The following is a 16,082-nucleotide window of genomic DNA, read 5'->3' on the forward strand; positions in this document are numbered from 1 at the left end:
CATCCTTGTCATCACTGTCTGCACTTTTCTGCTCTAACTGGAACCTGGGGACACGTTCTCATGTGTGTCCCTCAGTGAGACTCATTAGCACTACAAGAAACTTTACTGTTTCTCTCTCATTTTGACTTCTTGAAAAGTTGTTTGAACTTCCTCTCAGAGACTGAGTCTCATGTAAACAACGTCAAACCCCCTGAGGGTCATGAAATGCCTGGGGCTGTTGCTGTGCTGCTGAGCTGGGCCGGGCTCCTGGCACACAGGGAGCTCCTGGCAAGCAAGAAGAGCTTCAAAGAGACAGCTCTGCTGGTGAGCAGCTCCTCTGCACAGCCCAGCAGGGCTGAGGGCACTGCCAGGGCAGCTCAGGGACACCAGCAGGGCACACACAGAGCTTCAAGGGGCTCAGCACTGGCAGGAGGGCTGAGAGCTTCCTGCAGGAGGAATCTTGGCAGGGCTGCACATGGTGAGTCTGTGGCTGCAGGGCAGTGCAGGGGCAGCTCCTGGAGGCATCTCCTGAAGCTGGCCCAGCCCCAGCTGATGGGATGGGTGAGCAGGGGGCTGTTATGGGGCACTTTGGAAGAGCTGTGAAGCCGGGGGTGCAGGCAGGGGTGCCCAGGGCTGTGGGACAGAGCAGGGTCCTGCAGCCCAGGGTGCTGTGCTGGGCAGGGACTCTGCTGCCTGCCAGGGGCAGCTCTCAGCCGGCCCGGGGAGCTGCTGCCAGGGCTGGGGCAGAAGGGCTGTGGGCAAGGAGCAAACCTGGCAGGGGAGGGAGGATCTTTTCCATGTCTCCCTGTTGCAGGGTCAGACCAACTCACAGCTCCAGATCAGTACACCATATTGAATGGAGAATTTCTTGAAAGCTCAGAAAAGACAGGGGCTACAGGAAAGGAATTAGTCCTGAGGTGTGTTTCCTACTTAGGCATTGTAGCAGAGACATTGTTCTCTCAGTTCAGGAGGCTGCACTGAAATTCAAACTCTTTTACTCTCAGAGGTGAATATTTCAGGCAGTGTCAGAAATGAGCACAGGATCCTGGGCAGTGCTGAGCCTTCCCTTGGGGGTGGGCACTCTCCTGTCCCAGCCCTTGGCTTCTCTGAGGGAGGGCTCCTGTCCTGCTCTGTCCAACACAGCTGCACCTCTGGGCTGGCACAGGGGACACTTCACAGAGCTGACCTTTCAAGCAGCGCTGCCCTGCTCTCAGCACAGATCTTGGTGGGGTTTTTAAAGATGAATCTGTGTGTGAAGTCATCTTCAAGGCAGCCCAAGGGAAAGTGCAGGGCAGATGGGAAACAGATTGAGAGGCACTGCAGCTCTCCTGGTTCTGCAATAAGCAACGGAGAGCTCAGCCCTTCTGCCTGTCCTGGCTCAACACTCGTCAGATTTGTCATCAGAAAAATTTGCCCTAAGAAAACACCCCTCAGGTTTTATGATTGTAAATAAAAAACTCAGTAAAAAATATTTTAAGGGTACACTGTGCCGCTTTCCTGCAGCCCAAATTGCTCCAAGACAACAGTACAGGAAAAGCTGGGTTCCATGTGACATCCCCTGTGATCATGAGAGCTGTCCCAAACCAGCTCCATGTCTGCACTGCAGCAGAGCAAAGATGAGTCCTTGGCAGCACATGGCCAGAGCTCCTGCTCCTCACAGCACCCTCAGAGAGCACAAACCAGAGAAAAGAAATGCCTTGACTTGGAGGGGATTTCCCTGAAAACTGCCCTGGCTTTGCTGAGAGGGGGCTGTCTTAATTGTTCCCTGTGTTTTCCTTTTCTGAACAGACCTGTCCTAATGAACAGCAAATGTCCAACAGCAGCTCCATCACCCAATTCCTCCTCCTGGCATTTGCAGACAGGCGGGAGCTGCAGCTCCTGCACTTCTGGCTCTTCCTGGCCATCTCCCTGGCTGCCCTCCTGGCCAACGGCCTCATCCTCAGCGCTGTAGCCTGTGACCACCACCTGCACACCCCCATGGGCTTCTTCCTGCTCAACCTCTCCCTCACAGACCTGGGCTGCATCTGCACCACTGTCCCCAAAGCCATGCACAATTCCCTCCATAACACCACAACCATCTCCTATACAGGATGTGCTGCACAGGTCTTTCTGCTTGTCTTCTTTCTTGGAACAGAGTTTTCCCTCCTCACCATCATGTGCTACGACCGCTACGTTGCCATCTGCAAACCCCTGCACTACGGGACCCTCCTGGGCAGCAGAGCTTGTGCCCACATGGCAGCAGCTGCCTGGGCCACTTGGTTTCTCTATTCTCTGCTGCACACAACCAATACATTTTCCCTGCCCCTGTGCCAGGGCAATGCCCTGGGCCAGTTCTTCTGTGAAATCCCACACATCCTCAAGCTCTCCTGCTCACACTCCAACATCAGGGAACTGGGGCTTGTTGGGGTTAGTGCTACTTTTTGTTTTGGGTGTTTCATTTTCATTGTTTTCTCCTATGTGCAGATCTTCAGGGCTGTGCTGAGGATCCCCTCTCAGCAGGGACGGCACAAAGCCTTTTCCACGTGCCTCCCTCACCTGGCCGTGGTCTCCCTGTTTGTCAGCACTGGCACATTTGCCTACATGAAGCCCCCCTCCATCTCCTCCCCATCCCTGGATCTGATTGTGTCAGTTCTGTACTCAGTGGTTCCTCCATTACTGAACCCCCTCATCTACAGCCTGAGGAACCAGGAGCTCAAGGATGCCCTGAGGAAACTGATAAGTGGGTGTTTTTCAGAAGCAATAAACTCTCCTTCTTCTGCATGTTATCCATCTCATTAAAGTCCAGTTCTGTTATGGACTTCATTAACGGCCCACCATACCTTCTCTATTTTTTGCTCCTGGTAGGGGCGCTATTTTTCTGAGAATTTGTTCACACCAAAAAATCTTTATGTATAGAAATATAGATATATAAAGATATATATATATATAAAAGTATATATATATATACTTATATATATGTAAACACCATTTTCATTTCAGTGTTTGCCTTTCTAGCCTGGCCCACATGCTATACAAATTGGGAATTGTACTTGCTGTGTGCTTCAACCAAATAAAGAACTCTGCATTGACTTGTTTGCCTGACATCTTTCCTCTCTGACTTCTCTGCAGCTGCAGGGTCGGTGCCTCTGTGCAGAGCTGGGCCAGAAAAGAGTCCCAGCAGAGCAGCACTGCCAGGGAGCAGCAGCCCTTCTCCTGCCTGGCCTCCTCTCCCTTCCCTTCCACACTGTCCTGCAGAGCCCTGTGTTGTTGGAGGCCTCAGTGCTCTGGCAGTCGGTCCCAGTCCTGCTGCAGGACTGTCCAGGGACTGCAGGCAGGGACAGCCACGGGCACTGCTGGCACAGAGCTGACCTCTGCAGCAGCACTGCCATCCTGCAGGGGCATCTCCTCAGACCAGGGCCTCAAAGCTTCCATCTGCTTTCCACTTTGCTCTCCAGGATGTGCCCAACACAACGCCCTGCAGAGGAAACCAGCAGTGACCAGCACAAGGGTGGGAGTGCTCAGGGTGGGGGCACCCAGCAGTGCCCTGGCACAGCCAGCGCCGCTCTCAGCACTGGCCTCTCACCCCAGGCCATTGGGCTTGTTCTTCCCTCCAAGGAGGGACAGCAAATGACCAGCTCAGGAGTCCATGTTTGCACTGCATGCACAAGACATGCCCATATGTCACGGCTTGGGGCTGGGGGGGTGGAAGGCTTAGACAAAGTTGATGGCAGAAGCCGTCTCGTTGAGCTACGAGGGGCAGAAAGGACCCCCTTGCTTTCTAAATTCCTTCTCAGAGAGGAGCCTGGGGGTGGCTGGATCCAATCTCAGGCTCAGATTTTGGTTTCAATTGAAGGAATTATAGAGGTGTGATTCAATCACTTTGTCCTGCAGGTTTTAGTGATGGCAAATCAGAAATATTTCTTTAAAATGAATTATTTATTATGTCAAATGAACAGAAAATTTACCAGACAAGTGAGCAGACAAAAGACCTCAATCAGAATTATTTACTGCCCAGTATAAAAGCCAAAAAACTCCTAGCAGTATAGTTTAAGATAGGATATTGTAGTCTATCAAAGTCATTCTATTAAAGCAGTTGGATCAAAGCCAGCAAAAAGAAACAATCCTGAAGTAGAGATTGAGGTAACTCACCCCACAACGATAGGGAGTAGTTCTATCTCTTTCACTTAACCCCTGGAGAGTGACCATGAAGAGCTGTCCCTGCTTCATGGCAGAAGCTCAACACACTTCAAGGAAGTCTGTGGAAGAATCTGCCCCATGACAGTTGGACGGGGCTTTTATAGTTATCAAGGGTTTGACTGCCAGATGTATTTCAAGGCCAGGGAGCAGCTTATCTGTCAAATCCTGCTTCAGAAAGCAGGATGTGTGCTTGAACATTCATGAAGCATTTTGGGTTTAGCATAATTCAATATAAAAATAGCACCTTGACTCCAGCAGTAACTCACCACAGAGAGCTTGCATTATTTGCATTCTCTGACCAATTTTTAGGTATTGTCAGAGCAGAGCATCCTGCCAGAAACGGCCCCTTGATTTCCATGAGGTTCCAAAAACTCTCAGGGTTCCTTTTGTTCCATGAGGTCCTTCAGTGTCACAACGGACCTTTGGTTCCATGAGGTTCTGGGGTGTCACAATGGCCCTGATGATTTCATGAGTTTCCACTGTCTCTCCAGGAATTCCTTTGGTTCCATGATGCCCTGCAGTGTCACAATGGCTCCTTGATTCCAGGATGTTCCAAAACATCCCAGGGTTCCCTTGGCTCCAGGAGGCTCCCCCGTGTCCCACTGGCCCCTGGATTCCAGGAGGCCCTGCAGTGTCCCAGTGGCCACTCGGTTCCAGGAGCCACAGCGGCTGCCGCCGGCGTCTGTGCCCGGAGCCGCCGCTCCCACGGGGCTGCCGCACTCACCGCCGGGGTTGCCGCTCGCGCAGCCGCCGCTCTGCCCCGGCTGCACCGGGACCCGGCACCGCCTCGGGCCTGCGCTGCCGCCTCAGCGGCCACAGGGACACAGGGATGGGGGACCTTTGCTCTGACACTGAGGGGGCCTGGCTTTGTTCTGCTGGGGTCTGGGCTTTAGGAAAATTGCTGTTCATTTTCATGCTCCACTGGAACACCTCCTGAATTCCAAAGGTTTCCTAATCCAGGGGGAGGGGTTTCTATGGCATCGGAGGTGCCGCCCCTCGGGACACATTGTCAATAAACCATCCAGCTGATTTGGATGGGTGTAAGAGCTGGGGAACACAGGATAATCAGTCATCCCATGAAAACCTTGGAATCTTCCCTACCTGAATCATAACCCAAATGGAACAGTTTGGATCCAATTCCCAAATAGTTTGGAAACTCCAGTCATTCCTGATACCAGGATGGAAATTCAGCAGATAACTAAAGCCAGTCCCCTTGGGAGCCCACAACCAGCGGGGCTGAGGGAGGCCCTGGCAGCTCCCCAGCACCTCCCTCTCAGTGGGACACCTCTGGCAGCCTCTCCCAGCTCGGGAACCCTCCAGTTTGCAACATTCCAAAGACCGTTGCTGATGTCCAGGACAATTCTGATCCCCCTCAACAAACACTCCTCCAGCTGTGACCCTTGTCTGTTGGCAAACACAAAGGGATTTGGGGGAGTGTTTCCCTGACAACAAGGAGAATTTGGGAGAGGGACCTTTCCACCCCCAGCTCTTGATGTGTCCACACATCTCTGCCTGGGTGTGGGTGTGAATTGACTGTGGTGTGAAGGTTGTTATTGTGAATCTATAATTCAGTCACTGTTAAATTTATAGCACATGCTATTGAATCACTTGATAACTGTTCAATTGGTCAATGATTAAGTGCTACTAATGTCTTTTGCCCCCTTGTCTTTGGATCCAAATCCTTTGTGCTCTGACCCTCTTGCATCCCAAGGCTTTGTGTAAATCATTCCCTTTCATCAAAAAATATAATTTTCGTGACTTCCACTTTAAAATCTTCCTCCTTAGCTAAACTACATAACAACTCTAATTAATTGTTGATGTCTTGAAGACTTGAAAACAATTAAAGAAAGAAAAATAATTTGTTCTTCAATGTTTTAATGGGTCCCACAGTGTGTTTGGAGTTGCATCAGCTGTCAGTCCAAGATGGGCCATGTCAGAACTGGTGAGGTTGGGGGGTGAGGAGCAAGGCTGATCATCCAGGGTCAGTGTGGATCTCCTGAGGAGACACTCAGCATCAAGATCACTTGGAGAACACCTCTATCACCTCTTCTCAAAACTAAAAAATATCCATAATTGAATTAAAACAAAAAAAGAAGTACAGATTTTGAAGACTTGTTTTGAAATTGCCATAGAGACAATTAAAGGAATACAAAGAGATCCTGAGGGATTTCTGGAATTTAATGAGCCCCACAGTGTGTTTGCAGCCCAGCCCAAGAACCTGAGGTACTGAGAGAAGATTGAAGCAGCTGCTCAAGAAGTCAGAAGCCAAAGTCCAAGTGCCTTGAAGCATTGCTGGGCCCCACTGAGGGCAGGCACTGCCAAAGCCTCCCCAGGGACTCCTTGGAGCAGCTCCTTGGAGGCCAGGAGTGCAGGCAGACAAAGGCTCTGGGCAGGCCCCTGCAATGCTGAGCAAAGCCTGCCTTGGTTTTGTGGAGCACAAAGGCCAAGGGCTGAGCCCCAGGCCCTGGCCCAGCAGATCCTGTCCCTCCCGGCTGGCTCAGGGCTGTTTGGGGGGCACTGGGATGGGAGGGGGAGGAACAACAAAGGCCCAAAACTGGGCAACCCCTGCCAGGCTCCTGAGGGAGGGGCGAGGCAGAAACCAAGGGCAGAATCTGCCAGGAAAGTTGGTTGTGGTGGCCTGAGTGGCAGAGGCAGCTGCCAGAGGCAAGGGGACAAAGGCCTGGGTGCCTTTGGGCCTTGCAGCCCTGCCAGAGCCCTTGGCCATCTCTCCTGCAGGCTGTCCTGCCCTGGCCCTGCTGCTGCTCTGGCCTTGCAGGCTGCACACACCCCTCCTGCTTTCCCACCCCCTCCCAGCAGCATTTCTAGACCCTCCCTGATGTCTCTGCACCAGCTCTGGCTGTTCCCTGGAACACAAAGCCATGGGCTGATCCTGACTCCCTCTGGGTGGCCTCTTGCAGCACAAGAGTCCCCATTGAGTGACATACCTTTTTCCTCACCTTCAGTCTGAACCTTCAATGCTGCTCTTTGTGGTGATTTCATTCTATTTCCAATATGGACAAAAGCTCCATCCTGTCAGATCTCCTCTAGACCCTCTCCAGTTCTTCCTCATTCCTCCAGAATGGGGAACCTCACAGACAGACAGACCAGTCCAGATGTTGTGACCCCAGGGCTGAGTCCAGGGGGGTGACAACTCCCTTGTCTGGGTGCCCACACTCCCCCCAAGGCAGCCCCATGTGCAGTTGGCCTTAAATCAAGAGGCCATTCTGATTCTTTGTAACATCACAGAATCAAGTGGCACCGTGACACTGCAGGGCCTCATGGAACCAAAGGAATGCAGGGACACTGTGGAATCTCATGGAACCAAGGAACCACTGTGACATGCAGGGTCTCTTTGGAACGAAAGGAATCCTGGGACATCTCAGAACCTCCTGGAACCAAGGGGCCACTGTGCCTGCCCAGAACTCCATGGAATCAAGCAGAGCCGCTGCCTCCCCCCTGCTGCCGCACGGACCGGAGTCGCCGGCTCTGCCCCGCTTGGACACCTCTGGAGTCAGCGTGTTCTTGGGCAGCACAACTGATCTCAGACCAGAGAGTTTCCCACATTTTGCTTTCCCCCTCTTTCCCGTGGATTTGTTTTTTGTTCTTTGTTCATTCAGGAGGAAAAGGGGGAAGGGAGGCATGTGTTGATCCCTGTTTTTATCTGTTTACAGAAGGGAGTTGGGCCAGGGGGGTAGAGAGGAGGCAATTTCTCTCTCTGTTGTAGCTTTGATCTGTTCTGTTATTATTGGTGTTTTTGCTTCTATATTTCTTGTCAGTCAACTCTTATTTTTTTCACTTATACCTCCCTGTATTTTGTCTCCCTGTAGTGGTAGGGAATAAAAGAGGAGTGAGTTCATTTTATTGGAGTTCCCACCCCAATATGTGTCTTTAAACCAGGAAAGGTTGCTCAGGGGCTTCCTGTAATTTGCAATCATTCACAAAGGACTAGAAAATGCATTTTGTCCCATTATATAGAGCACTGGTGTTCAAGGGCTGATCACTGAGGGATTTCACCATGAAGTTGCTGCCAAAAGGACTTTGTACCATGGATTTTATTTGACACTCCTCATGCAGCCAACTTCCCATCCACCACATCTTCCACTTCTTCAGTCCAGCTCTCACCAGTCTGGCCATAAGGTCAGGGCACCATGTCAAGGGCCTTGATAAAGTCTGGGCACAAAACATTCCCTTCTTTTCCCTCCCACAGGGGTTCTGCAATCCCTGACTTGTCCTTCCAGTGCCTGGGAATGGCTGCAGGAGGACTTGCCCTATCCCCTTCCCTGCTGAGCCTGAGCAGTCTGGAAGTCTCCCAAGCCTCCTTGCTGCCCTGTTTGCAGACTGGTTCCATGTCTGCCTTTGCCAAGGCCCTGGGAAGCTCTGGGATGGCTCTGGCCTTTGCAAGTGTTTGAGAGAGGTCTCCCAGTGACACTGCCCAGCCTTCTCAATATCCCTGACAACAAAATCTTTGCAGTATCCCACACTGCCAGAGGAGTGCCCAGGACACAACACAGGTTGTCCTGGTGGCTCTGGAGAATGAGAAGGGATTTCTTCCTCAAGACCAACCCCTCCAATTGGATTTGAGTGCAGCTGAAAGGTTTCCTCAGCATTTTGGCCGGTGCCTCCCTGCCCTGAAGGTTTCTGGCCGTCAGGCTGGAGCTGAGGGGGTTGGGCAGGTGCCTGAGGAGGGGGTAGAACAAGGGCTGTGTCCAACTGTGCCAGGAGGGCTGTGCTGGGCAAGGATGAGGAGGCTGCAGAAAACAGCGGCACTGGGGAGGTGAGAGGAGCAGGTGGAGAGACCTTGTGCCTGCCCACGCTGGGCAGGAGCTGCCCCAGGATGGCAGCTCTGAAGCACTCCCAGGATGTCCCTGGGAACAGGAGGGGAAGACTGGATGTGAAAATGAAACCTGGAAAGCAGAGAGCAGGAGTGTCATGGGGACACTGCAGGAGAGTTCCAGCCCTGGAGCAAGGTGACAGAAGAAGTGACCCAGTACATGCAGTGGCCTCAGAAGATCCCACAGCATCCTGAAGATGCTGGAAGGGAACCCAGCTCGGCTTCAGGGCCTGTCCCTGCCTGTGCTCCAAGGGCTTCCAGCCCCCAGGACTGTGCTCAGAGAGCACTCAGGCCTTACAGCGAGAAAGGGGCTCAGGAGGACAGTGTGGAAGTGGCAAGAGAGCAGCTCTGCAAAGACCAAGCACTGCTGCTCCCTGGCAGTGCTGCTGGGCTGGGATTATTGTCCTCTTCCCATTTGCAAATACCCCCTGTCCTGCAGTGTTCTGTCCTTTGGGAACATCTAAGAAGAAGAGTCTTGGACAAAGAAGGCACTGCAGGGTCTTTTATTTTGTTTAAATGCTCAGAGAGCACAATTCATCCTTTATACATGTCTGGGTCAAATTCAATGGCTAGACACTAAATTAGAATGCAGATGCATAATAATATTTAATTGCACAGGAAATTATTGCAAGAAGAACCTGAGGACCTCTATGAACAACCCGAGTAGGAAGGTTGGGCCATTAAGGAGTCCCATTCTGAATGCTATGCACCAGAAAACAGGCACTTTATTGCTCCTGAAAAGCATCCAGTCATCATTTTTCTCAGGGCATCATTGATCTCCTGATTTCTGAGGCTGTAGATGAAGGGGTTCAGTGCTGGAGGCACCACCGAGTACAAAACTGATAGTGCCAAATCCAGAGATGGGGAGGAGATGAAGGGGGGCTTCAGGTAGGCAAATGCTGCAGTGGTGATAACAATAGAGACCACGGCCAGGTGAGGGAGGCAGGTGGAAAAGGCTTTGTGCCGTCCCTGCTGAGAGGGGATCCTCAGCACAGCCCTGAAAATCTGCACATAGGAGAAAACAATGAAAATGAAACAACCAAATGCTAAACAGGCACTAACCACAAGAAGCCAAACTTCCCTGATGTTGGAGTGTGAGCAGGAGAGCTTGAGGATGTGTGGGATTTCACAGAAGAACTGGCCCAGGGCATTGCCCTGGCACAGGGGCAGGGAAAATGTATTGGCTGTGTGCAGCAGAGAATTGAGAAACGCAGTGGCCCAGGCAGCTGCTGCCATGTGGGCACAAGCTCTGCTGCCCAGGAGGGTCCCGTAGTGCAGGGGTTTGCAGATGGCAACGTAGCGGTCGTAGCACATGATGGTGAGGAGATAATACTCTGCCGATATGAAGAAGAAAAAGAAAAAGAGCTGTGCAGCACATCCTGTGTAGGAGATGGTTCCGGTGTTCCAGAGGGAATTGTGCATGGCTTTGGGGACAGTGGTGCAGATGCAGCCCAGGTCTGTGAGGGAGAGGTTGAGCAGGAAGAAGCCCATGGGGGTGTGCAGGTGGTGGTCACAGGCTACGGCGCTGAGGATGAGGCCGTTGGCCAGGAGGGCAGCCAGGGAGATGGCCAGGAAGAGCCAGAAGTGCAGGAGCTGCAGCTCCCGCCTGTCTGCGAATGCCAGGAGGAGGAACTGGGTGAGGGAGCTGCTGTTGGACATTTGCTGCCTCTAGACGTGGGGCATTACTCGAAGAGGAAATATCAGTGATATGTTAGCAGAGAACTTTCTGACGAAAAAAACAAAAGCCATTTCCCACTACCCCCCTCCCTGCTACACTCCCTCACCTGTTTTCCTTTTCTAGGAGTCTCTCCTTCAGATCCAGGGCTGGAGCCTTGGTTGGGGCTCACTTCATCTTCCATGAGGAGCAGACCCTCTGCACACTTGCTGTGAGGGGTCAGTCCTGCTCTGCACTGGTGGGGTCATGGGCATGGTGGGCACAGGGGCCCGTCCTGGTGTGCAGCTGTGTCAGATGAAACTGCTCCCAGTGCAAAAGGGAGCTGTGCTGTGAGGATGATTTGCATTCTCCAGGGCAGCTCCCAGCTTGGAAGGACACCTCAGAAAAGAGCCAAGTGTCCTAATGGCGGGGTCTGATTGAGGGAAAAAGAGCTCCTTACCCAGGCACACAGACTTCACTGCCCACATCCCACAGGGCAGAGGACAATGGGAATGTCTCATTCCCAGGGACACACCTGCCTGGGGGGAATGCCAGGATCAGTGTTGGACTGTGTAGCTTGAACTCCCCTCCCAGTGAGCCTGACTGAGAGAAGGAGGGAACAACCTCAGGACCAGGGGCAAGCTGAGAACCAAGGAAATGCATAGGGAGGGTCCAGCTGGGAGAGGCCAGGGCAGAGCCCACTGGGCACTCAGGGCAGCCTCACCCTGAGCCAGTTGTGCCACCTCCCAGACACCAGCAGTGCCAGCAAGTTGTTCTCAGCCCTGGACAACTCCTCAGAGTTCCCTCTGGAACTCAAACCACCAGGCATGTGACTTGAGAGCTTGAGAGAAATCCCTCCTTGGACCTTCCCCTTGAAGTATCCCCTGGAAAATATCCTGGGGTGCTCTGGTTCTGTGAGCAGCCCTGCCCCATGAAACTCTCACTTGATAGAAGAAGAAACCTGCCCTGCCCTGCCAGGCTTTGCTCTTTCCACCCCAGCCTCTGCCCAGCCCTGAGGGAGCTCCCCAGCCTGGCTGAGAGCTGCCCCTGGCAGTGGCAGAGCTCCTGCCCCTGGCAGTGACAGAGCTCCTGCCCCTGGCAGTGGCAGAGCTCCTGCCCCGGCACGGCCCTGGGCTGCAGGACCCTGCTCTGCAGGACAGCTTGGGGCAGCCTGGGTGGCACAGCCCAGCTTCACAACCCCTCAGCCATCCCTGGGAGAAGGGAACCCTGCTGGGATGTGCCTGGGATGGTGCAGCAGGGAGTGGGATGTGCCAGCACTAGGAGATCTTTGCACCAGCTGCAGACACATTGCCCTTCATGCTGACTTACCCTGAGGAAGCCTGGAAAGATTCGTCCTCCAGTGCATCTTCCTCTCGACTTCCCTCACAGCCCAGGCTGTGTGTAACCTCTCTCTGCCTTGCTTTTGTGCCCTGGGTGCTGCAGGCAGTGCCCTCAGCCCTGCTGGGCTGTGCAGAGGAGCTGCTCACCAGCAGAGCTGTCTCTTTGAAGCTCTTCTTGATTGCCAGGTGCTCCCTGTGTGCCAGGAGCCTGGCCCAGCTCAGCAGCACAGCAACAGCCCCAGGCATTTCATGACCCTCAGGGGGATTGATGTTGTTTACATGAGACTCAGTCCCTGAGAGGAAGTTCAAACAAGTTCTCAAGAAGTCAAAATGAGATTGAAATACTGAAGTTTCTTGTACTGTTAATGGGTCCCACTGAGGGACATGACTGTGAAAGTGTCCCCAGATTCCAGTTAGAGCAGAAAACTGCAGACAGTGATGACAAGGATGGACAAGCAAGGGAAAGGTGGCTCTGATGCTGAATAAACCTTGACTTGTTTCTTTAATCCAAAGGGCCAAGCCCTGACCCCCAGCCCCTGGGAAGGCAGATCCTGTCCCTGCCCCATTCCTCAGGGCTCTTCCTGGGGCACTGGGATGTGGGATGTGCAGTGCCAAGGGCAGGACCATGGGGTGGCACCTGCCAGGCTGCTGAGCAGGGACAAGGAGGCCCCGAGGCCCCAGGGCTGCAAGGGGCACTCCCCTCCTCCTGGCATCAGGGGCACAGACAGCAGCCCTGGCCAAAGGCCTGCAGAAGGTGGCTGTGTCAGGGCCTTTCAGCTTCTCCCCCTCCCTGTCTCCTCTCCAGCCCAGGCTGTCCTACGGTGTCCATGCCCTGCCCCTTTCCCTGCAGGCTGTCGTCATCCCCCCGGCTGCCCCACCTGGCTGGCACCTTCCTGCACTGACATCTCTGCGTCCTCCCTGGCTCTTCCTGCACACACAAAGCCTTGGGCTCATCCAGACTCCTTCTTTGTGACATATTGCACCACAACACTGACCTTGGAGGGAAATTTCTGACTTCTTGTCACCAGTCTAGGCCACCCCAGCTGCCCTTGGTGGCACTAGATCTTTCTTAGGCTGTTTTCTGACAGGAAGAAAAGCTCCACCAGCTCTGACACCCCCCTTCCAGACCTCTCAGGCTACTCCTCTACTGTCCTCAATCTTCACACCACTGACCCCTGAGTCCTCAGCCTCTATATATGGGTCATGTGCTTGAGGCCCCAAATTCCTTCCTGGGAGATCTCTGGGACCTCTCCAAGGTTTTGGAAGATGACAGTAGAGTGCTCTTATCCCAGGAAACACAGAGGGACACCTTTTTCCAAGGGTTGTCTTGGCAATCTCTTTAAACTTTCTGGCACAAGGGAACTCTGAGCTCTGGGTATGGAGGGAGGTCCAAGTGCCAACCACTGGAGTGGGAGCTACAAATCCTCAGGGCTTGTGTTCTTTGGAGGGCCTGACACTGGTGAGAGTGGGGTGTGTGTGTGCACATGGAAGGACTTGAAGGGCACAGTGAACTGTCTCAAAACGCTGTCAAAGCAGGAAAATCCCTCAGTTCAGGAAGGATATTGAGGTGCTGGAGCGGGTCCAGAGAAGAGCAACGAGGCTGGTGAAGGGACTTGAGCACAAGTCCTATGAGGAGAGGCTGAGGGAGCTGGGGTTGTTTAGTCTGGAGAAGAGAAGGCTTAGAGGCGACCTCATCACTCTCTTCAACTACCTGAAGGGAGGTTATAGCCAGGCGGGGGTTGGTCTCTTCTCCCAGGCAACCAACAATAGGACAAGGGGACATGGGCTCAAGCTCTGCCAGGGGAGGTTTAGGTTGGATGTTAGGAAGAAATTCTTTACAGAGAGGGTTATCAGGCATTGGAACGGCCTACCCAGAGAGGTGGTGGATTCACCATCCCTGGAGGTTTTTAAAAAGAGATTGGACGTGGCCCTTAGTGCCATGATATAGAAACTGGAGTTGGATCAGGGGTTGGACTTGATGATCTTGGAGGTCTTTTCCAACCTAATCTATTCTATGATTCTATAATAGCCTTAAATTGCATTGGGCAAGTTCATATTAGATATTAAAGAAACCTTTTTCCACTGAGGGAGTGTTCAGGCATTGGAACGAGTAGCCCGGGGAGGTGGTGGAGTCTCTGGAAGGGTTCAGGTGTGTCGTGGGTTGACTTTGGCTGGACACCAGGTGCCCTCCCAGCTGCTCTATCACTCCCCTTCCCAGCAGGACAGGGGAGAGAGTAAGGTGGGAAAAAAACCCAACTTGTGGGTTGAGATAAGGCAGTTTATTTAAAGCAAAAAGTAAAGCAATGCTTGAACACACAGAATCAAAAGAAAGCAGGGTTTGTTCTCTGCAGAGCAGCCATGGTCGGCCACTCCCCAGGAGCAGGGCTTGGGTCCGCGGGACGGTTCCTCAGCAGGCAGCCATCAGACAATGAATGCCCCCCTCCTGCTCCCTGCCTCAGCTTTTAGAGCTGAGCTGACCTCCCATGGTCTGCAATGTCCCTTGGGTCAGTTGGGCTCAGCTGGCCTACTTGGGTCCCCTGCCAGGCTCTTGCCCTCAGCTAAGGAAGGAATGTCCCAGTGTTGGTGCTGTGCTCAGCAGTGGCCGAAACACTGGGGTGTTCTCAACCCCCTTCCAGCTGCCAATGCCAAGCCCAGCCCTGGGAGGGCTGCTGTGGGGAACTGAACTGCAGCTTAGCCAGACCCAACCCAAATATCTATGGCACATATTCTATAGAATCCATCCTTAGGTGTTGTGTGATAGATCTGTAAGATATTACAAATAATAAGCAATAATAAGGCAAGTGTCCTCCTTAGGGACACACACACAGCCCCCCAACCTACTGCCTGTGTTTGTTCCCTGGGGGTCTCTGCAGCAGCAAGCACAGCCCCACACTGACTGCTCTGGGCTGTGCAGGCATTTGTGCTTCTGCCTGTCTCACACACCCCCAGCCTTGGGATGGATCTGGATGTGACTGGCTGTGATGTCACAGGGGAGCTGTGATATCATGGGGAGGTGTGATGTCACAGGGACGGTGTGATGTCACAGGGGAGGATGTGAATCACAGGAGAGGTGTGATGTCATATGATGGATGTGAAGTCATAGAGATGTGATGTCACAGAAAGGATGTGACGTCATAGAATGATGTGACATCATAGGGATGATGTGATGTCACAGGAAGGATGTGATGTCAGAGGGGAGGATGTGATGTCACAGAGATGTTATGATTTCACAGAAGAGGTTTGATGTCATATGATGGTTGTGACGTCATAGGGGAGATGTGATGTCACTGTGGAGGTGTGATGTCAGAGGGGAGCTGTGATGTCACGGGGAAGATGTGATGTCACATGAGAGCTGTGATGTCACAGGGGAGGATGTGACATCACAGGGATTATATGATATCACAGGAGAGATGTGATGTCATGTGATGACTGTGACGTCATGAGGGAGATGTGATGACACAGGAAAGATGTGATGTCACCGGGGAGCTGTGATGTCGCAGGAGAGCTGTGATGTCATGGGGAGGATGTGATTTCACAGGGATGATATGATGTGATGTCATATGATGGATGTGATGTCTTAGAGAATCCTTCATGTCTCAACAAAGATGTGATGTCACAGGTGAGCTGTGATGTCACATGGGAAGTGTGATGTCACAGAAATGGTATGATGTCATATGATGGATGTGTCACCATAGGGGAGATGTGAAGTCACAGGGCAGCTGTGATGTCACAGTCGAGCACGGGATGTTACAGGGCTGATATAAGATCACAGGAGAGATGTGATGTCACAGGAAGGATGTGATGTCACAGGGCAGCTGTGATGTCATGGGGAGGTAACAACGGCCAAGAATGCACTCAGATTGGGTCTCAGCTGCATTACGTTTGTTCCATCCCCCATTGCAGTGAATATTTCCTTAGAGTTGTTTACATTCCTCTGCAACTTCAGAGCTGCAACTGCTCAAATTCAAGGCCTACCATCCAGTTGTTTCCCACAATTCCTCCTTTTTGTTTTTCAATTGAAAAATAATGCTTGGGAGAAATTCTGACCAATCACTCGTTGAACACAAGGTATCAAACAGGGGACACATAATAAAATACACAA

General features: G+C 52.5%; 1 protein-coding gene and 1 pseudogene across 1 annotated transcript; one reads left to right on the forward strand and one right to left on the reverse strand.

Annotated features, from left to right (window-relative positions):
* Positions 1 to 1,788: 1,788 nt before the first annotated feature.
* On the forward strand, positions 1,789 to 2,757 carry LOC135404950 (olfactory receptor 14A16-like). Its single transcript, XM_064639677.1, has one exon. It carries the CDS (start codon positions 1,789 to 1,791, stop codon positions 2,755 to 2,757), a length of 969 nt encoding a protein of 322 aa, XP_064495747.1.
* Positions 2,758 to 9,608: 6,851 nt separating this feature from the next.
* Positions 9,609 to 10,649, reverse strand: LOC135404952 (olfactory receptor 14J1-like; annotated as a pseudogene).
* Positions 10,650 to 16,082: the final 5,433 nt, after the last annotated feature.

The sequence above is a fragment of the Pseudopipra pipra genome, chromosome W (genome assembly GCF_036250125.1).
Source record: "Pseudopipra pipra isolate bDixPip1 chromosome W, bDixPip1.hap1, whole genome shotgun sequence".
Lineage (NCBI taxonomy): Eukaryota > Metazoa > Chordata > Aves > Passeriformes > Pipridae > Pseudopipra > Pseudopipra pipra.